Raw genomic sequence first — 22,622 nt, forward strand, 5'->3', positions numbered from 1 at the left:
CAGTTCCATTTATGATCTTGGGTCAAATTCTCTGCTTTGATATCTCTAAAATAGGAACCAGCTGTCATTAGCAAGTGCAGTGAAGAGTGAGAAGTCATTGTGTGCTGCTTCCAGAGCAGAGATGACCCCACATCCTGCATTAAAGCTGAGTGAAGAACCATCCCACTCTCTACAAGAAGTGTTAGTCACCATAAAATATGAGGGGAGGGGGAAGGAAGCAGGGAATTGCTTGTTGAATAACACCAGGAACTTTCTGTGCATGAGTTGCTCCTAAGAATAACTCTAAGAAGCAGAAGGTCTACTTTTCTCTGCTCTCTTAAAGGAAATATGGGAAAACTTCTTCTTCCTACAGTCCCCTACCATGAGCTGCTCCTTCTGCTGGCCAGGTCTTTGGAATATTTCTGTTCTGCTGCTATCAAAAATATAGAATAGAGAAAGATGAAATCAACATGAGGGAGGCTGACTGCTTTAATTAGAAAAGTCAGAGCTGCCTTTGGGATCCCAAACTCCAGGAAGGCTGGAAAGACTTTGTCTTGGGGGTGCTGGTGGATGAGAGTGTGCTGACCATGTGCACCTGTATCCCAGAAATCCAATTGTTTCCTGGGCTGATCCCACAGCCTGGGCAGCAAGGAAAGGGGGGTTTCTGCCCCTCTGCCCTCCTCAGGTGAGACCCCACCTGCAGAGCTTTAACTGGGCAAGACCAGGCAGATAAATTGTCCTGAAACCCTTGAATTATCTCTTCAGAGTGACCCAAAGCTGTCAGTGGTATGGCTGTAAGGACACGGTGCTTTAACCACCTCTGAGGTGTGTGGTTGAAGATAAGACCGGTGTTATCCCTGAAAACTCTCTTGTTTTAACACCTCTCCAAGCTGGCTTGTGCAAATGCTAAAGGATTGCAACTCATCCCAGCCTCACTGGTTCTGTAAAGTACCAAATACTTGTCAAAGACTGTGAAAATAGCACATAAAAATGTCAGCCCTCAGTGTTATGGAAGAGTATTTCTCCAAACAGGGTTGGATTTAGATTTTTTGCCTAACCTGCTCTTCGTGGTTTTGGTTGTTTGGGTTGTTTGTAGAAGATAATAACAGCGAGGGAAGAGGAAGGTCAATCAAGAGCTGGATAAAATAAAATTTTCCATAAACTGAGTTAGATTCTCAAAAAAAACTTACATTATTTTTTTAATTGATTAACATCTAAATAATTTTACCTCTTGATTTTTTTCTTTTTTTTTTTTTAAAGATGAAAATCAAAATCTATTGTTTTAGAGTGTTGCTAGAGAGCTTTGGAGAGATTATTTGCCCATTTTATTTAGACTGGGATTCCCTGTTGGATCCAAGTCCTGCAGTGCCCCATGCTCAGAAATTTCCTCTGTGTGCTAAGAGAAAAACCATGAACCAATTTCCAACTTAACACATATTTATGAGTCAACAGTTTTAAGTTTTTACTTGCCTAAACACAGTGTAAATTCCACAAAAGCAAACCAATTTCCCAGACAGTTCTGCCTTCAGACCTCCTTGATAAAATTAATTAAAAATAAATTAAATTAAAACCACACTCACCAGGTCAGACCCAGCATCGTGCACTCTTCAGCTGAACACTGGTCACTCCCGTTCCACAAGGTTTTAGGCTGTAGCTGTGTCTGCAGGTGTCAAACCAGCCTCCCTTCAGCAGGAGCCTTCCCCTTGTGTAACTTTAACCTGGGTTTGGAGTTGTCCAGGTGTGGAGAAGCAGATGGGTTCACACTCACACCGGCGGTGTTGGAGTCACCTGCACTCCTGGGTGGGATTTTAAAGGGTGAAGGAGTCAGAGGTGTTTTAGGAGAATGGAGAAGGATGATTTCCTTGTCCCAGCAATGTGTTTAGGAGTGCATTTTGGACCTGTTTGAAAGCCTTTTCTTTCTTTCACACCAGCAAACAGCATTCTACGGAACGGTCAAGACCGGCTACACCATCGGCCACACCTTATCCCTCATCGCCCTCACGGCTGCCATGATCATTCTGTGTCTCTTCAGGTAAGACCACGAGCAGAAAAAGGCACAGGGATGACTCAAAGGCTGGTAATTTACAGGCTGTACAGGCTGTGGGTCTTACGGGAAGCTGCCCAAGATTTCTGTCAATCTGTGCTGGATGGTGGAGGAAGGTTCCTCCATCTTTCAGTGTCACCGTGTTCTGACGTGTGATTTGTGACCTTTGTGTGAGAGTTGTAACCCAAATCCAATTATTTAAATGGATGCATCTCAGCAAAGGCAGACTGTTCTGTGATGGGTCTCTGTTAGAGTTTTACAGTCCACAGAGTCCTTGCCAGAATGCTGTATATGGATACCAGGGAATTTCTACCTAGGTATTCAAAATGGTATCCAAAATACCAAATAATCCCAAAAATATCCAGGATCACAAAATCCCAGAATGGTTTGGGTTGGCAGGGACCTCAGTGATCATCTCATGCCATCCCCTGCCATGGGCAGGGACACCTTCCACTATCCCAGGTTGCTCCAATCTCATCCAACTTGGCCTTGGACACTTCCAGGGATGGAACATCCACAGTTTCTCTGGGCAACCTGCATCAATCCACCCAAAGTCTTTTCCAAAAACACTTCCTGCCGCCACAGAGACCCCCAGGGCCATTTAAACTTGCTGGTGTCCCTGAGATGTGCACAAGTGTGGCAGATATGATGCAGGGCCTTCAGGAGAGCCAGGGCCTCATGGATGGATGGGCAGTCTGCAGCTCACCAGGTGGCATTGGAATCCCAGACTGCAGCAAATGGATCAATTCCTGCTCTCTGCTGTTTGTAATAGATTCAGGCATCTAAATTTGGGTGCCCCCAATGAAGAAGTCTGCATATATGTAATCTCCTATTATAAATTCATTTATTTCAGGGGAGATGAGCAAAAAGCAGACCTGTGTGAGATGGAAGAACCCTTTGGATGAGGTTCCATCTCCTCATGTAAGACAGGGCACATTTTCTAGGGTAACTTTCACACCAAGGCTGGCCTCACCCTTCAGGAACTTTGCCTTTCTCCTCCCACATGCTTTCTCCACACCTCTAACAATGGAGGAATCAATCAGACACATGCAAATTACCTCCATAAGGTGCCAGCCAGGCTGGTGGAACCACTGAGGATCCTGTTTTTGCTTCCTGGGAAACAGCTGAACGTGACTTGAGCCTGCAGGCACAGAGGACTCAGCTCAGCCCCATTATCTTGCCATCATGGGAGATTATGAGCACAACCTCAGCCAGTGGCTCGTTAAGAGATGGTGATTTGATTGTGCTGCTGAGTGAGGTCTGCTGTGCTTCTGGTGTCTGTACAAAGCTCCCATTTCCAGACTATTAGGCCTTTCACTTTAGCTGATGTAAAGTCTCTCTTGAAAAAAATCTTCCTACTTAATCAGAATTCGTCTTCAAAATATTAGCAGGCAAGGGATAGAAAAACTCCGGTGTAGTTCTCAGTATCATTAACAAACAGTATTTTTAAAGTGAAAATATAGTTCATATTGCTCCAGAAAGCCTGTAATATGTGTTAATTCTGGCAACAGATGCTAAGAATTTATTTGCCTGCTTGGAGAAACATTTCACTTTGAAAAGAATTATTGCAGCAGAAACATTCTGTAGAAAACAGAATGTTATCATGAGCACAGTCTGCTCAGTCAAAAACATTTCTTTTCCTGTGGAGAGCAGTGGGATGTACCTGTTTTCTGTCATCCTGTATTTTTTCCTGTTTTTCTGAGGACTGAAAAAGCAGCAGTACTGCTGCAGATTTGTGGATTGCCACGTTCTGTGGAATTAAAGAGGCTTAAGTGGATTTGTGGTTATGGTTATCAGACCAGAGCCCGTCTCAGGGTTTCTAATGTTTAATTGGGACTCTATGTCATGGTAGAAGGAGCATTTAAATATAAAAATAATGCTTTTGAGAAGATTTGCTATTCACAAATGCTTCATTTCTTCCCAACAGAAAACTACACTGTACTCGAAATTACATTCACATGCACCTCTTCATGTCCTTCATCATGAGAGCCATCGCAGTCTTCATAAAGGATGTCATCCTGTTTGAAAGTGGGGAGTCCGAGCACTGCTTCGTGAGCTCAGTAAGTATCCTTGAACTTTGAAATTTCCACCTTGTTTTGTTGCCCCTCTTAAACAATGCACCAAATTTTACCTTGCAAATGCACGTGGGGCGGTGCTTTGGGAAGATTTCAAATCATTTTGTCATTTGAAAGGGAAAGAAAAAACAAACATGATTGCTGCCATTTGATTTATATGGCGAAGGAATAAATTGATTATCAGAGCCCAAAATGCATATATTTATATTTTATGGACTTGACAGTCTTAGAGGCCTTTTCAAACTTTAAGGATTTTATCAGGTCAAACCCACAAGTGAGGCTGTACAGGATTTTGGGGCTCCTGTCAGTCCTGTGTCCATCTCCCAGCCACAGGCTAATTTTTTGGAGATCCTGGTCTAAGGAGGCTTGTGATTAGGGATTCAATAAAACCTTTTCCTTCAGTGAGGATGGGAGTCAGATCCAAATTCACATAACTAATTTTATTTATCTATGGGGTAAGCACCTACACATGAGCCATGTGTGTAAAGTGCATCCACAGGTAGTGGGCTCTAATTAATCAATTCCCTGGAGCCTGGAATGCTGTTCAACCCTTTGGGAGAAGGCAGCTGCACGTGGGTGATTCTCTGGGCTCCAGTGACCTGATCCCTGCAGGACTTCAGGCAGGAAATCTATGTGCACACATCATCATCCATTTTTCATTGGAATCAGTGTCCCACGCTCGCTGTCTGCAACCGTGAGATTTCCCTACTGGGATGATAAATAAGGGCATTAAAGGAGTTGGGCTATTTTTTGCCTTTCAAACTCAGTGTTATCAGCTGGAGCAAACATTAAGGAGGGAGAAGGGCTGTTTATCTAAAGGCCACACTGACGTAAGAGGATACCAGTAATGAATAAATTTAGGCAGGAAATTGAAATCACCAAAATGAAGAGATGTGATCAGAAGTTATCCAGGAAAAAATAAATAAATAAAAAAAGACAAACAGGAGCCCTCCATAGTAAATTCAGAGCATTAGATGAGCTGCCTGCTGATAATAGCAGGGGACTGGGCACAGCACTCTAGCAGATCCCTCTGGACCTGTTTTTTATGTCATATAGCACCAGAAAAAAAGGCTCTCTTTTCTTTCCCATCCATCCAGTTTCTTCCTTGGTTGCTGGCTTTCCTGTATCCTTACCCTGAGTCCTGTCTCTGTTGTTATAATGACATTTCTGCTTGAGCATCTCTCAGCTGAATCCCGGAGCAGCCTCCTCTCAGCTTTTCCCAAGAACTGTGTGCAGCATGATTCATTCCCTTCGGAATGTCCCTGTGTGCTTCCTCCTCTCTGTGATTCACTGGCATCTGTATTCTTGGAATGGGATTTTCTTGAGAAGGTCCATGAATGGGTAGAAAGACACAGAAACTGGAATAAATTGCCACAGAATAATTGTCTGTGACAATTGGCAGAGGAGCCAAGACAGGACAGGCCATGGAGTGTGAGCCAACCTCTCATCCCTGTTTTGGGATCCAGTTTGCACTGGGTTTTTGGGTCAGGACTGGGGCACAATTGCAGAGAGCTGAGTGAGAAGTGTTTGTTTCTCATCCATCCAGAAACATTTCTGGGTGTAAATACAGAATTTTCCTGCAGAATCCAGAATACCTGCGCTTTCAGGTAGCCCCATGGCTACAACATTTTTGTGTTTCTCCCCATCAGAAGATTTTTAAGTTAATTGCCAGCTCAGGGTGACTGGCTGGGTGATGATAATTGTTATAAAATTATGTGGGACAAATCTGTCACCACCACATTAGGCTGAGAATACCCCTTGCAAAATCTGCACAGTCTTGAACCAGCATTTAGGGCAACTTTTAGGTCACAGTCTAGAAGTACTGACACAAAATGCCTTTCCTAACATTCATCTGTTAGGAAAAATTGTTATAAAATCCATTGTGTTCCTGTGGGGTTGGTTGGGTTAGGTTAGGTTGGCTTAAGTTTGTGCTTTGAACTTGCAGGATAAAGCTTGACTTGGGACAGCTGGTGCTAATTCACATACTCAGGATTTTATCCACAATTCACTGAAGGTTGTGTGTGTAATGGCTGGATGTGGCCTTGAGCTCATCCAGTCTGCAGAGAGATTTGAACAAACGATTTGCTGGATGCTCTCACTGCCACTCTGGGTTAGAACAGGGCAAACCCAAAGCAATAAAATTGTTTCATTAGGAGAGAAAGTATCTCACTCATTCCTTTAGGGAATGAAAGGGTGAAGACACTTCCAGAACGGACTTAGGGCTGTAAAATCCAAATGAATAGAAACCTCTCCCAGCATTTCTGATTAAGGCACCAAAGTCCTCAATTTGATAGTACCTGCTGCAGTAAAAAGACTTTAAATTATGTTTTGTGCTCCAGCCACACAAAAATGCATTAAGCTCTCCACCAGCAAATGTGTCAATGCTTCAACCAAGTAGGAACTCCAACACAGAAAGATGTATATGTAATAAAAAAAAAAAAAAAAACACTTTTTAAATAGGCTTTACTGTGTTTTTACTTCATTTTACCTTGTTTGGAACACTTCAGGTATGGTGTTAACTCTCCACCATTTTAAACTCAAAGAATTTTGGATTGCCATTGAGTTCAGCATGAACAAAAACCGCAAAAAATGAATTTTTTGAGCATTTCTATGGGACACAGTGGCTGAGAATGTGGCTGTAAGCATTTCAGGGCCACTGCAGCCAAAATATATGTGATGAGCATCACTGAGTGATGGTGTGAGCCAGCACTGGGTGATGTGTGGCATCCAGAGCCTCCTTGAATTCCTTGGTCCTACTTTATCCATAAACTCACTCCTGGGGGAAAGAAAATACTTGGCTGAAAAACTCAACCTGTTTTCATTGGTCAGAAACCCTGAGCTGGCAAGCAGGGCTTGTTTTTATGACTAAATAGAGCAGGTTTAAATGATCTTCAATCCCAGAATCTGCACAAGGCCCCTTTCCCCGCACCAAGGAAACTCAACACCGGTGGCTTCGTAAACATCCCTCACTCCTTCTCCTCTTGCCAGGTGTCCAAATCTGTTTAGATTTGTTTCTAGGCACAACTGTGGCTCATGGTTCCTTAGTCTGACCTCTTCCAAAAGTGGATTTTTGTAGGATTTCCCAGCAAGAAACAAAATTCTGCATTTTCTAGAGGGGTACAAACAGCAGAGGGATGTGATGGCCACACACTGACACGTTTTTCTCAAGGTACCATCAGGAGACCAAACCCACTTCCTCCCTCTCTCTCATAAAGTATTTATGCAGCTTTTTAGTTGTAATTATGTGTAACTGAATCATCCTATTGGCTTAAATGGATTAAAACCAGGCACCTGCTGCAGTGGGTTTGTCAGCTGGGGCTTTAAGCACTTGGATGTGGATCAGGCTCTGTGGAGCCACCCACTCAGACTTCTTCAATAACTATTGGTTTTTGACTCATCCAGGTTGTGTTGTGTCTCACTAATTGGGCATTTCTGATGGAGAACTCACCACACCTGGTTTTGTTCCACCTGCAGATTGTTCATAGAGTGTGAAAAATGGCACCATTTTACAGTTTGGATTTGCCTTCATTTTTTTCTGGTTTGATTTTGGTTTTTTTCCCACTGCCAGACTCAAGAGGCTTCCTTAGAAGTTTTAGTTTTCCACACTGATTTCCTTAGGTTTAGTGCCCTTCCCTTTTGGCATTCCCATAACTTATCTTCCCCTTTCCTTCTCTCCTTGGGGAACACCCTGCAAAAAACAACAGTCAAAACAACAAATGTGGTAGAAGGATTGAACTGAACACTTCAAATGTTGTTTCATTTAATTTTTTGTGGGTTTAGGGATAGGTTTTGATATTGTTTCATTACTGCCATATCTGGATGGCATAATAATGATGAACTACTTATATTTCCAGCCTTGCTGAAGACCAGCCCAACAGTTTGCTGTAAACAAAGATCAGGTTCTACAGATTAAATTCAGGCTGACTTTTTTCTGAGTTCTGCAAATTTGCCTTTGCTGGAGATTCAGCCAAGGGAGATCACATCATTTATCTTTTCCCTTTTGTATTATTCCAGTAAAACAAAAAATTCCTATTCAAAAATTATTTTTTGCAGAAGAGAGTGGGAGTTCAGCAGTTGAGAATTTACATGCATATCTCATATTTTAAGAGTGAAAAATGTGGGTTTTTTTACATTAATTCCCTCAGGACAAACTGATAACAGCTACAGGCCCTTAAATTATTTTTATTTATGGAAGTTGAGGACAGATACATTTTAATTTCCAGTGGTGAGGCTACTCAGATCCATGTGGGAGCACCACAATTTGCAGGCTGGTGGAGAAATGGAACAGTAGAAAGTTTTTTATGCACTTGTGTTAAAGCAAAACAAATATTAGAGAGTCATTTATTTCCTTGGGTCATATTTGATCATCACTGCTACAATCTGAGGTTTACAGCAAAACATAAGGGAAGGAAAAAAACAAAACAAAACAAAACAAAAAAACCCAAATGAGCCCTAGAGAAAGGTCCTGTAAATCATGCAAAAGAACAGAAAAAAAATGAAGAGGGAAGGAATGGAGGTATCCTGGAAATAACCCAGGAATGGAGGCAGAAGGTCAGACTGTGGCAGAGCTCTGGAGGAGGAATTTTCTTTACTTAAGTGACCCTGTAATCCTGGACACAGCAGTGCCACCGTCGTGGGCTGGCACCTTAACACACCACAGTGGCCAAAAAAGAGGGAAAATGGGAAAAGTCTGAGGAAGAGCTTTATTAAAACCCCAATCACCTTCTCTTTTTATTTGCTGCCTTGTGGTTGACTTGGCTTTGCACTGAAGATGCGCTCATGAGTGCCATTATCCTGTGATCGATGAGCACAAAACAGGCACAGTTAACCCATTTACCAAGATAATTCTATTTTTACGTCTGAGATCAACTCTGAGTTGTCTGACACCCAGGTTAGACCAGCCAGAGCTAATCAGCATCTCAGAAACACTCACAAGACGGCTCCCAAAAATCAAACAAGAATTCCTGAGAGACAGAATAGAAAGGCTGAGTCCTTCAAGACTGACAGTTACATAACCCCTGCTAAAATCAGCAAAAGGAAATTTTTAAATGGCCTTGAGGATCACAGCCATGGGGCTTAAAGTGGCTTCTCATGAAAGCAGACATGAGAGTTTCTTCCAAAATCCAACAGGACAGTGTTGGATTTGAGGGAGCCTGCATGGGAAGTGGGCAAGGCATGAAGTGCAGCAATGTGCACCACATTTGTCATTGGTGTAAACTGGTAAAACTCCATTTATTTTAATACAAAATTGACTGGTGGAACTCCATTTGTTTTAATCAGTGCAGGATCTGCCCCTGCCATGCTTTGCACATGAAATAGAGGCTGTCTCATGTAACTTCCTTGAAAATCCTCACCTCATCCCTGGAAGTGTTCAAGGCCAGGTTGGACGGGGCTTGGAGCACCCTGGGACAGGGGAAGGTGTCCCTGCCCATGGCAGAGGGTGGCACTGGTTGATTTTTAGGGTCCCTTCCAACCCAAACCATTCTGGGGTTCTGTTTCTATAAATGCCTTGCCATTTTCAGCTGGCTTTCAGCTGGCACTGAGCAGTGACAGTGCAGAGAAAAGCCGAGTTTATCTCTCGGGACTTTGGATTTCACATGAGTTTGGATTGAGCCCTTTCTGCAGAAATCATTCTCCAAGGAGGGATACAATACTCCATCCAGATTCATTCATGGCCCAGCATTGTCACAGGTGGAAGAGGGACAGGAAAGAAATAGAAATAGATCCACAAGCTTCTTCCTGATATCCCCACTACTCCAGTTGTGATGGGAGCAGGAAAGCCTTACCTGGCTGAGGCAGGGATTGTGTGCCTGGGTCAGGCTGCACAGCCCAGCTCGTCCACCTGGCAATGGAATTTCTGCTTTATGGAGTGGTAACAAATCCACGAGCCCAGACACAAATCCAGGTTATAATGGCTTCATAAACTGCCCAATGACAGCTGACACGAGGCAAGGATTCAGGGGGTGCTCTTGGGGCAATGATGGATGCATGAAAATATAATGGACCATGACCTGAAGGAAAGCAGGTTAAGATAAATTGAATTAATTAGCCACTGCCCAGGCTTTAAGGGTGCACTTGCATAATGTTTCTGGGGCACCATGGGTGCAGAGCAGGAATTAACAGGGACAATGTGGGTTTGGGACTTCTTTCTGTGCCTGAGACAGAGCGTGAACATGAATCCAGTTAAATTGATCTGTCTGTGCTCTTAATACTATATAAATATATATATATATATAGCTGAAGCCTCTGAAAGGTTCATCATCAAGACATAAGATTGCTATTCCCATGAAGGTCTTTTGTTTTTCATAAGTCTTGATAGATCATAAATTGCTTTAACAGAGACTTTCAAACTGGAGCCTATGTGCTTCCATCGTGAGCCGCTTTGCTTCAAGATGGCCTTGTAAGAATTTCTTGAGTCACATTTCTTCCTTCACAGATATTGTTCTCAACATCCTAAATTTCTGTGCATCTTCCAGGAAAGCCTGCAGAGCCCAACTAGTGCAGCAATTTTTTGTTTGAAATACCCTGCTTGTCACACCCCGGGATAGGGAGGGAGGGAAGGAGTCAAAGGCACCCAACTGATTTAGGAGGACTTTTCTTATTTGAGTATTTAAGACAATTCACTTTCTTTATCAGACATAAACTTTGTGGGGCTTTTTTATTGCCCACCTGAGTCTGCAACTGCAGTTAAACTGGAGGAAGAAATAAAGGTGGTGGCTTTTTGCCAGGCAGTCTGGATTGTTTGTTTTTAATTTGCATTTTTGCTGTTGTTACAGCAAAGGTTGGGTGTCCTAAGCCTAAATTATCATAAGTTCTTTTTCTTTTTCCTCTTTCTCTTTATTTTTTTCTTTTCTTTCACTTTTTTCTTTTTATTTCATTTTTTCTTTTGCTTTTTCTTTCACTTTTTCTCCTTTCCTTTCCTTTCCTTTTCCTTTTCCTTTTCCTTTTCCTTTTCCTTTTCCTTTTCCTTTTCCTTTTCCTTTTCCTTTTCCTTTTCCTTTTCCTTTTCCTTTTCCTTTTCCTTTTCCTTTTCCTTTTCCTTTTCCTTTTCCTTTTCCTTTTCCTTTTCCTTTTCCTTTTCCTTTTCCTTTTCCTTTTCCTTTCCTTTTCCTTTCCTTTCCTTTCCTTTTCCTTTTTTTATGATTTTTTTCCCTTTTTTCCCTTCCTACTATCCTTCTTCCTTTCCTCTTTTTTCCTTGGCCCAGCAAATTGATTTGACCCAAGAGCTCATTTTTGGGCAAACAGAGTCCACCCACCAGGGAACCATTCTATTCTATTTCTGCCCACAATTTCTTTCCCAAATTTCTACAAATTCAGCCTCCAGCATGAAATTTAAAGTCAGCAGGGGTTTAGCCTTTGGCTTCTGTAAGTTGAAAGGTTGCTTCAGACAACAAAAATCCCTTCTTGAGAGGACAAGCAGGACATTGAGGGGCCTGGAGCGTGTCCAGGGAAGGGAATGGGGCTGGGAATGGGCTGGAGAATTCCTGAGGGAGCTGGGAATGGGGCTCAGCCTGGAGAAAAAGAGGCTCAGGGGGAATTTCTGGCTCTGCACAACTCCCTGCCAGGAGGGGACAGCTGGGGGATCGGGCTCTGCTCCCAGGGAACAGGGACAGGAGGAGAGGGAACAGCCTCAAGTTGCATCAGAAGAGGTTTAGATTTGATACTAGGGAAAAAAATCTTCTCCAAAAGGGTTGTCAGGCATTGGAAGGGGCTGTCCAGGGCACTGGTGGAGTCCCCATCCCTGGAGGGATTTAAAAGAGGCACTTGGGGACATCCAGGCCTTGACAGTGCTGGATTTACAGTAGGACTCAATTATAATAAAAGTCTTTTCCAAACCAAATGATTCTCTGATTTTGTGAGCTAAAAGTGAAGTTAAAAGCAGAGAAAAATCCCCTGTGAAAATTGAAACCACGTGTTTGGAAACCGAGTCCATCCTGACATCTCCATGCCACATGCACAGAAATTAATGGGCTGTGTTTAGCCATGCACAGAGCAGTTAGATTATAAACTTATTGGGAATTTGACACTTACATGAATTCCAGTGCCATGATAGTGAGATGGGAAATTAATCATGTTGTGTAACCTTACAAGCAGAGCAATTATTTGGTTATTGGACCATTATTACAGATTTCATTATGCTTTGGTTACAGTGGATGTCTCAACACAAGGCATGGGAACAGCTCAAAAGTGATGTATTCCTAAATTTAATTATTATTATGAGTGTCTAAAGTGGAGCTATAGTGGATAAAACTATATATAGTGGAACTAAAGTGGAACATATATGGAGATGTAGGGTTGGGCCTGTCCCTATGCTGGAAATACTTAATTTCATCATCTCCAAATCTATCCCATCTTCCAGGTCATGAGTGGGATCTATGAAAAGCTTTTAAATAAGGTCAAGGAAGCCTCTTTGACCAGGCTGGGGAGAAGATCAGCTCTTGCTGTGTGCAAATGCAGCACAAATCAGTCAGCAGCCCTCCCCACAGGTTGTGTCTTCTGGGCAACATAAAACAAAAGTGCCTGATAAATCTGTCACTGGGAAAATCACTTTTTATCAGTCTTCTGTGGAAGAGACCTGCAGGAATCTCAGTGTAAATCTCTTCCTGCTGCAGCGCTGGTGGTAGCCCCAGTAACAGCACCAAGGATTAAAGGAGGATTTTCAGGTCTCAAGGTTTCATGATTGATGGATTGAGGCAAATCTGAGCCCACATTTTTTGATGGATGCAGTGTCCCAACTCCATAAATAATGGCCAGGAGCTGCATCACTGACCAGGATTGCATGGGGTGTCTTTAATATATCTTTATATATTAAATATAAATATGTCTTGGTGCCCTGCTCCAAACCTCCCACACCACAGGAAGCTGCAGAGTTTGTGGGTACGAGGGAGGAACGTGGGGTCTGCACAGGGGTTGTGTCCATACACAGGACAGGGTAGGGCCTTTAAAAAGTCCCTTCCAACTCAAACTATTCCATGATTCTGTACTATCCTTTTCCTTTTGCCCTGTCCCAGGGAGGGACAAGTCAGGTCTTGTGATGGGAATTCTTGTGACTGGGGCAGTGAGACTCCAGTATTCCCAGTCCAGCTGTGGCAGGTGGGATTTCAATCACTCAAGTGCTCCTTTGTACTTCTTTGGTCTAAATCCTTCCTGAACCCAAATCCTAGACCTGTAACAAGCCATATCCCTACTAAAGAAGGCAAGGGAGGCTTGTGTTGGCATTTCTGTGAAGATGATTGCATTTTTTTATAGAGTTTTTATTGCATTCACAGGAGGTGGATCATGGATGTGTGTTGGGTGTGTGTGCACCTCAAAAACTCAGGACAATTCCTGTCCAGCTAAGCTGTTCATATTGAGTTTGAGAAATTCATCAGCTGGTCCAGACTGACATCCTTCAGGAGTTATGAATGAGTTATGGCCACTGAGGAGAATGATAAATGTATATTTAGTGCACATTTAGCTCTGAGCTAATTAGTGCCTCCAGCATCTGAACTGTATTTTTATAGGTGGGCCATAAAACTGATGTAGTGACCAGTTGGCCCACCTAAAAAATGAAGAGAAAGATGTTTTTCTCAGGGCTAACATTATCCAAAAGTAAAATGTGCTACTGGGCACAAGGAAAAAGCCTGGCAGGGTTGTTTCTCTGTCTTCTTGTTCCCACCCCTGTGTCCCTTCTCTTTGCCTCTTCTTCTTGACATCCCTTGAGCAGATCTAAGACAGGCCCCATCCTCAAGCAAACTTCTACAATAACCAAGATTAAATGTTCTTATTGACCGTGAGGAATTTGCAGAGAGGCACAAATGTGTTGGGGCCAAGGAGTTTGTCAGGAGGGGTGAAGAGGCCAACGCAGGCAGAGCCAATCCCAGTGTTCAGCCATTGGAAGCACACTTGGAAAGGGAGGGATTTTCATGGGGAAAGCAAATGGCACATGCCTGATGCATCTCTAACGAGAGGAACAAGAGAGGAGCCGCTTGAGTAGATGTGCCCTCCACAAAATCAAGGGAAAACCCATCTCACTGCCACATCTCCTGTGGACATGAGCAGAGCAAGATCCCTGAGGAGGGGCAAGGGAATAAGCTGTAAAGGAGCCTGTGGAAGAATAGAGAGTAGAAGAAGCAGTGATGTAATTCAGCTTTTCCTCTTGAAAATGTCTGTGCTAAAAATAGCCCGTGTTAGTTTTTCAACAGTGGCACATCATGAAGTCTGCTCTTTATGAAAGAAAATAAATTCTAGAGCTGTAATGGCTCATCTCTGCCCTGTGCCTGTCATCTAAAGGGTAAGGAATCTTACATAAAAGAGGATTTTATTCCCCAGCATTAAACCAGCCTCTCTGAGGCTGAATTTAATCAATCAGGAAGGTGGATACCCATTACCAAGTGCTGCATGGAATAAAGTTTCCCAAAAGCCAGGAAGGGCTGTTTTCCAAATGTGCCACAAAAAGGATCAGTGGGATCATTGATAATTGCACCTCTCATAGAAATACCTGATTTAAACTTACCCACTTTAGGCAACAGTAACAAGCCCAGGCACTGGAAAAATGTCATTATTTAATTTTAAGCACAGGACATTGCATCCAGCTCTGTTCCAGTGCAGAACTCCCCTGTGCCACGGGGGATCCCTGGCTGCAAGGCGTTACTGCCATGCACTCAAAATGGTGCACAAAAAGGTCTTTTCTCCTGGTAAAACCAAAAATCCCAGGAGTGGTAGGAACTGCTCAAATAAATAAATATCCCTCAGCAAGGAGCAAAGAATTGATCTGCTCCAGGTCCTGCAGAGAAGAAGTTGCCAAAACCCAGCTGCTGCCCATGTGCACGGAGAAATAAAACCATAAAATCATTAAGGCTGGAAAGACCATCTGGATCCAGAGATGATCGGATCCAACTGCTAACCATGATCCACCTCAGCTTTGTGACAAGCCACCACCACTTTAAGGGAGGAATTAGTGACAGAGACTGCCACAAAACTGATGTTTGACAGCAGTGGGAGAAGAGGGGATGGATTTGGATCTGCAATTTCTGCTGCCACAGCCTGAGTTGAGCCCAGCTTTCTCTCTGTACAGCAATAGCTCTTCAAGGTCAGGCAGGAAATCCCTTGCTGAGAGTCTCTGCTGGGCAGAAATCAGGGGCACTGTTTGTGAGCAGCCTTCCCTTGTCCTGTGAAGCCTTGCAGTCCCTTGTGCTGTGCTCCAGCCTCCTGCCTCTGCCATCAGCTCAGTGCAACCACCCAGAAGCGATCCCCTGGTGTACAATCCCCAAAGGAAATCTTTGTTTTACAGACAGGTGGTTGAGATGCATCAAATCTGCCCCCTTAAACCTTGTGTTTAAACCTTGGGAGCTGCTGAATTAGGGCCAAACCCCGAGAGAGTGAAGCCATAAAGGAATTCAGATCCCTGCTGGCTGCAGACACACCAAGCAGGCACTCAGGCTTTGGGGGAAAGCAAGGAGGGGTGGCAATGTCACACAGCCACACACAGACTCAGGGGGAAACCAAAACAAGTGTGGTGCTGCCATCAGGGTGAGGCTGCTGCATCCCCAGCCTGTGCCAGCTCAGCCCTGTGCCACCTCCCCTCCTCGGCAGTCCTTGAAGTCACACACAGAATATTCTGAGTTGGAAGGGAGTTCACTTGCTGCTCTGCCTCCACCTTCCCCATCACCACCCCGCAGCAGGTCTGTGTTTATGCCGTGCCTCCCAGGAGGGAGCTGATGTGCACAGAAGTTGATTATCAGGAGCCCAGTGTCACACACTGATGAGTTTAGGGAGGGCTGAGGGTGGGGACAGCCCCTCCCAAAACATGTGGCATTGAAAAAACTCTTTCCATGCTTCTCCTTCCAACCAGTGTTTCATAGCAACTGCTTCCAGCAGGAGAGGAGTAGAGGGGAAAATGGGGTCTTGTCACTGGTGTTATTATTATTATTATTGCTCTAAATTAAACATTCTGCACGTGCAGGACAGCAGGGAAGTGCCAGGGAGTGAGAGCAAACACTTGCCCCAGAAAGTGCAGGGTGTCACCCAGGCAGACCCACTGAAAGCAAAGGGGCAATTGCTGAGTCAACTTCTCGAGGATGTGTAATGATGCAGTGGGTGAAAAGTGTCAGAAATTTCCCTGAAGTGTCAGAAATTTCCATTTGTATTTATTTCTTTGCTAAGAGAACTGTTCCCATTACCTGTGCAGCAGTGAAATCTCCACACAGCAAGTTACTGTGTTTAATTATTCATTTCCTGAAGGTAAACAATTCACCTTCCCTTTTCAAATCTCTCCCTCTCCAGAGCAATAAAAGCTGTGCATGCTTTTGTGTGCTTACCCTGCTTCTCCTGCTTATTCTTTATTTTAAAAATACACATCCCAGTCTTTCTTTTCCTAAAGTGGAGCAACTTTTTGTAGACTTGGCTTTTCACCATGGAATTCATTCCAGGAGGAGTTCAAAGCACAAAAGCTGTCCCAAAGGTACACCCAGAGCAAGGCTCACTGGTCATTTGGTGGAAATTTCTTTCCCGTGGGGACATCCTGCTGTTCACCACTGCTCATTTCTTCTCTTCCAGGTGGGCTGCAAGGCCATGATGGTTTTCTTCCAGTACTGTGTCATGGCCAACTTCTTCTGGCTGCTGGTGGAGGGGTTGTACCTTCACACCCTGCTGGTCATCTCCTTCTTCTCGGAGAGGAAGTACTTCTGGTGGTACATCCTGATCGGCTGGGGTAGGCATCTCCTCCAGGATGGATGCCAGGAGGGGACCCTGACTGGTGTTTTTAGGGGGATTTAGCACAGATGCCTGGGCTCTCAGGTGGGGTGGAGATGTTGTAGACAGCACTCAGCCTCCCTCGGTCCCCAGAAGGATTTGGGGTGGCCCAAAAACCCAGCTGTGTCCTGGGCTGCATGGAAAGACACGTGAGCAGCAGGCTGGGGCAGGCGGGTCTGTGCCTCTGCTCTCCTCAGCTGAGACTCCACCTGCAGACCTGCAGCCAGCCATCGGGCCCCCAAAATCAGAGCCATGGGGAGTGGTTGGAGCAGAACCAGAGGAGGCCATGGAGCTGCTCCAAGGGCTGGAGCCCCTCTGCTCCAGAGCCAGGCTGGGAGAGCTGGGAATGTTCCCCTGGAGAAGGATCCAGGGAGAGCTCAGAGCCCCTTGCAGGGCCTGAAGGGGCTCCAGGAGAGCTGGAGAGGGACTGGGGACAAGGGATGGAGGGACAGGACACAGGGAATGGCTTTGAACTGCCAGAGTGGATTTGGATTGGATATTGGGAAGGAATTCTTTGATCCTGACTGGGATCCCGAATTTGGTATCATGGATTATCTCAAATTGTAAGGATGGATCCCAGCAAAGCAGAACTCCTGGACTGAACCAGACACTGAATCCAGGCCAGCCAGGTGCCCTGAGATCCCATCACCTGTGTGCTAGTGCTGATAACCTTCTGCTCCCTGCACAGTCTTTATGCAAATCCAGTCTCAAACATATCAAATTAAATTAAATTAAAATCATGTCATGAAAATAAAATAAAAATAAAATAAAATAATAAAAAATAAAATAAAATAAAATAAAATAAAATAAATAGAGGACCACAAAATAAAATAAGAAAAATTATAAGGAAGAGAGAATCAGGCTCTTCACAAATTAACTCACAACTGAATTGCTGACTTATGCAAATTAATCATACCAGATCAACTTCTTTTATTTCTCCAAAAAGGAAACACAGATCTTTCTTCCCCTTTCATGCCATTTAGTTGAAGATTTCCATTTAAGCAAGCAAATAACTTTCTACTGCCAGCTCTCAGTAGCTGAAACTCAGAAATAATAAGAGCAGGGAAGAATCTGGAGAAGAAGAGGTAAAATAAAATTGTGCCATGTCCAGGGACTCACCTGGGCTCGGGATTTGATCAATTATCCATGGAGTATCTTCCATTGAAAGTGACAGGAGCTACACTTGGCCTCACACTGCAAAGGAGAGATGATTCTCCCCGCTCTGGGCAGAAGGAGGGATGATGGGATCAGGTCCTCCTTCAGTTACTCAGGTCAGACCTTCATTAAACTCACCTTGTGCTCCAGATATTCTTTATTTCAGTGCTGGAGAGCTGGCAGGTTTTAAAGAAAAATGCGTGAAGGTGACGATTTAAATCAAAGGAAATTTCCTGGACTCTGATGTGTCCTCAGGTTGCTTGGGTACAAAAGGGCAATTCCAGGACGTGGCAAATGCTGAAGAGAACTTTTGGCCTTTCAGTCATCCATCATTTGCAAGAGCATCAGGGATGGATCTGGAATGGACTACACATGAATTAATAATTTGGATGCGCTAATTACAGTTTTTACTGACTTTAGTATGATTGCACTTGGAAATCACTGGTAATAAAGTGTACACCCTCTGTGAGGTAACACAGAGTGAACAGACGTGTCCTTCTTGGTGTATTTCCAACCTAAATCCAGTTAAAGACAAGAGAGAATAAAGAGCCAGCAAAAGGATGGGACAAGCAAAGGGACAAGACCACCCTAACCTGGCAGATCATGGAGTGAGGAGTAGAGGCAGCTTCACCTCACCAGCTGCAGACAGCTGAGTGTCAACTTGGCACTCCAGTCTCCCTTACAGGGCAAAAGACTCCAGGGATATTTCATTTTTATTGTTCTAAATCAAACTTTTAACGTAGCTGGATGAGCTGTGTGTGAGAAACATGTAATTCTGCCCTTGATGCTGAAGAGAGCCTGTGGTGTGGTACCTCTCCTTAGGTACAGGTGTCCACACTGTAGGTGTCTCAAGTGATCCTTATTCCTTGCTTTTCACCCCTGGAAGCTTTTTCTAGGCACTGCAAAGGGAATATCAATGTGCTGGGAGCAGAGTGCAGTGTGCAGAGAGCTGACCACAGGGAGGGAGAGGCAGCGTGGCCTGTTTGGCATGTGAGGGTTGAAAGTGTGAAGTGTTTTGGCAGCCCTGAGAGAAGGGATCCCATCAGTCACTCAGGAGAGATGGGCAGTGAGGGAAAACAGCCCTGAGGAATGGGGTAGATTTTAAATAACCTGGTAATGAAATCAGGTAACCATTTGATCATGATTTCTGACAGCAACACCATCTCTTCTCTCCCCAGGTGCCCCCTCCGTGTTCATCACTGCCTGGACTATTGTCAGGATTTACTTTTTCGATGTTGGGTAAGCCTCAATTGCACTCAAGTGCACTCAATTATCTTTCTTTTATAAATCTGCTTTCCTTTATGGCCAAGGAAAGCCCTGCAGCTGTAGTAACCCAAAACCCAGCAGCTCCTCAGTGGCACCTCTCCCCTGCCACCAGGAACCAGGAAACGCTCCAAGGTCTCCCTGAAATGTCATTTTAGGCAAATCACTCTCCCTCTTTCCTTCCCAGTGCCTAGCTCAGGATATTTGCAGGGAATTGTTGAGCAGACCTTGATGGTTGTATTTGGCCCCATGCTCAGAGCAGAGCTTTGCACCCTGCAGAACTGACACTAAACATCAGGGAATTAATAAACACACCCCATTCTCTCCCACAGAAAAAGGCCCTTCCCTTCCCTTCCCTTCCCTTCCCTTCCCTTCCCTTCCCTTCCCTTCCCTTCCCTTCCCTTCCCTTCCCTTCCCGCACCTTCCCGCACCTTCCCGCACCTTCCCTTCCCTTCCCTTCCCTTCCCTTCCCTTCCCTTCCCTTCCCTTCCCTTCCCTTCCCTTCCCTTCCCTTCCCTTCCCTTCCCTTCCCTTCCCTTCCCCCACCTTCCCGCACCTTCCCGCACCTTCCCGCACCTTCCCGCACCTTCCCGCACCTTCCCGCACCTTCCCTTCCCTTCCCGCACCTTCCCGCACCTTCCCTTCCCTTCCCTTCCCTTCCCTTCCCTTCCCTTCCCTTCCCTTCCCTTCCCTTCCCTTCCCTTCCCTTCCCTTCCCTTCCCTTCCCTTCCCTTCCCTTCCCTTCCCTTCCCTTCCCTTCCCTTCCCTTCCCTTCCCTTCCCTTCCCTTCCCTTCCCTTCCCTTCCCTTCCCTTCCCTTCCCTTCCCTTCCCTTCCCGCACCTTCCCGCACCTTCCCGCACCTTCCCGCACCTTCCCGCACCTTCCCGCACCTTCCCGCACCTTCCCGCACCTTCCCGCACCTTCCCGCACCTTCCCTTCCCTTCCCTTCCCGCACCTTCCCGCACCTTCCCTTCCCGCACCTTCCCTTCCCGCACCTTCCCTTCCCGCACCTTCCCGCACCTTCCCGCACCTTCCCGCACCTTCCCTTCTCTTTTCTTTTCTTTTCTCTTTTCTTTCTCAAGCAGATTTTAGGATCTATCCTTCATGCCTTTTAACCTAGCAGCAGCCTTTGATATTTTGCATAAGAAGCAGATAGAATGCAGCTAAGAGAAGGAGGCAGATACCAGAGTTATCCAAGGATGTGTGCAAGTAAAAAGGACTTGATCCTGAAATCCTCATTGTTGCTTTTATTCAAGTGGTCAGACTGCAGTAATTGGAAAGGGTTTTATAGGAAAACACCCCAGAGAGATGCAGAATCAAGTGTTTATTCTGTCCTCAGTGTGCATTCACTTCTTACATTTGCATCTTGGAGTTAGGTCCACTTTCTCCCCTCCAAATGCATTCTTCCCCTCCAAATGTGTCCTGATTTGCCCTTTTTTGGGTACGAGAAGCATCTTAGATTTCTCACTGCATTTTTGATTTATAGTCATGCCAGCACATTTCCTGAGGGCTACTCACTTCCTTTATGGTTTCACTCTATCTGCATAAAACTGACCTTATTTACTCTGTTAATAAACAGCCTCTAGAATGAGACAGAGACAGGAGGGTTTAACCATTCTGGAGTCAGTTTTTCTTACTATATATTCCCATTTAGCTCCAACAATTCTTAATAAAAACACAGAATTCTTTGCATTTTTCTGAGGGCATTAAAGCCGTAGATTTTTTTGCTGAGTAAAACAGCATGAATTTACAGAATATATTAATACCTAACACAGATTTTTTTTTTTCTCATTACCTGCAGAGAAAAATTACAGGAAATTAATCCAGATTAAATAAAACCTAATTAGGTAAGATTGGTTAAACAACACCAAGCCTTTATTTAAACATTCTAACTCCAACTGAAAGTGACCTTCATTTAGACTGTCTCAATTTATTTCAAAAATGAAGTGCACTAGACATAATTAGGGCCACTTTAATTCTAAATGAAAGGGCAGCATACACCTCACTGGAAGCATCTGTATGGGAGCAATTTGCTCCATCTCCCTGTAGATTTAGGGCAGATTTAGTCAATGTAGTCCATGGACTGCAATTTTTATCTTCCTAAAGTTGATGCCTAAAATGTGTCTCAAGAACTGTGCCCTAAAAGTGCCTCTCTTCATTTCCTACTGCCTTCACTGAAAACATTTGGAATTAGAGGAGCTGAATCTGGGTGAAATTGTCTGCAGTAGGCTCCACTAACCTGTTCTTACATGAAAGCAGCCCAATTTCCATGCTTTCCTAAAAATGCACCTTCTATCACCTGGGTGTGCAGATAAATGTGTCCCAAGCAATATCAGTCATTTCCACATCAGTCCTTTCCTCTCATTTCCTCCTGGCTTTCAAATGCAGTCCCAGGTGAGCAGTGGGGTGTGCAGACAGCTCCGGCTTCAGGATGAGATAAATCCCACCCTGGACCCTGTGGACTTTTCTAACTCAGTCCATAGCTCATGTGCAGCTTGCTGGATTTAGTGGGACCAATCCCACCACTGGCTGTTATTTTTTTTTTCAAAAGGATGTGATGTTTTTGTGGGTTTTTTGTGGTTTTTTTTTGCTCTGTGCTTATCAAACCCCCTCCATCCAGGATGGTGGAGAGCACCGGGGCACTGATGAATCTTTCCATTGATTTTGATCGATTTTCATGGTTTCCACAGAATTTCCCTGCAGCAGGGCTCACTGTAGGAGAAATTAAGAAAATCACCATCTTCCCCCACATTCACCCTGCCTAACATCCTCCAGCCCATTCCATGGCCAAGGGGAAAAAATTGGCATTACATCTGGGATCTCTGGTACCAACCAGTGTTCACAGCCACTGCAGAGCAAATTTTGGGCATTCCCAGTCCATGCACACGAGGTTTAGTCCTCTTCACACAACCCTGCCTAGCAAAACCTAGCTTTTAGGGAAAGGTGAGAAGGTTACAGACCTACTTGCTTGCTGTGCTTGATGTTTTAAGTCTGGCTTTGTTTCTTTTTAGGTGCTGGGAGGAAATAGTGGAATCCCCATTCTGGTGGATCATTAAAACTCCTATTTTGGTGTCTATTTTGGTAAAGTATCAGCACATTCTGCTGGCTGCAAAGCCATCTTTAGTCCTAAGTGGGGAGGGGTGAAGGGGTGTTGAGAAGAGTCCTGTAAATGTCCATGGAACATGCACTGCCAGGTAAAATCCCACTGTACATTAAACATTTGCCTTAGGATGAGGAAATTCCTCCTCCTCCAGATAAACACCTTCACCTGTAGCATTGACCATGGGAGGAGTTTGAGTGACCAGGGTGGAGCTCACCTGATGGAGCTTTGGCCACCTCCATCTGCATGGTGGGGTGGCCATGGGAGTGCACA

The 22,622-nt window shown here is 44.6% G+C and overlaps 1 protein-coding gene across 1 annotated transcript in view; it reads left to right on the forward strand.

The window, feature by feature from the left end:
- The window catches only part of LOC102110911 (vasoactive intestinal polypeptide receptor), a 97,615-nt gene that overhangs the window by 64,421 nt on the left and 10,572 nt on the right, over positions 1–22,622 (forward strand). Inside the window, exons 5-9 of the mRNA XM_005527783.3 lie at positions 1,911–2,011; positions 3,951–4,083; positions 16,636–16,789; positions 19,164–19,224; positions 22,261–22,330. Of these exons, the coding sequence (XP_005527840.2) occupies positions 1,911–2,011; positions 3,951–4,083; positions 16,636–16,789; positions 19,164–19,224; positions 22,261–22,330 (519 nt within the window). The remainder of the gene's footprint in view (positions 1–1,910; positions 2,012–3,950; positions 4,084–16,635; positions 16,790–19,163; positions 19,225–22,260; positions 22,331–22,622) is intronic.

The sequence above is a fragment of the Pseudopodoces humilis genome, chromosome 1 (genome assembly GCF_049639895.1).
Source record: "Pseudopodoces humilis isolate 2021_Gansu_Grassland_sample_001 chromosome 1, ASM4963989v1, whole genome shotgun sequence".
NCBI lineage: Eukaryota > Metazoa > Chordata > Aves > Passeriformes > Paridae > Pseudopodoces > Pseudopodoces humilis.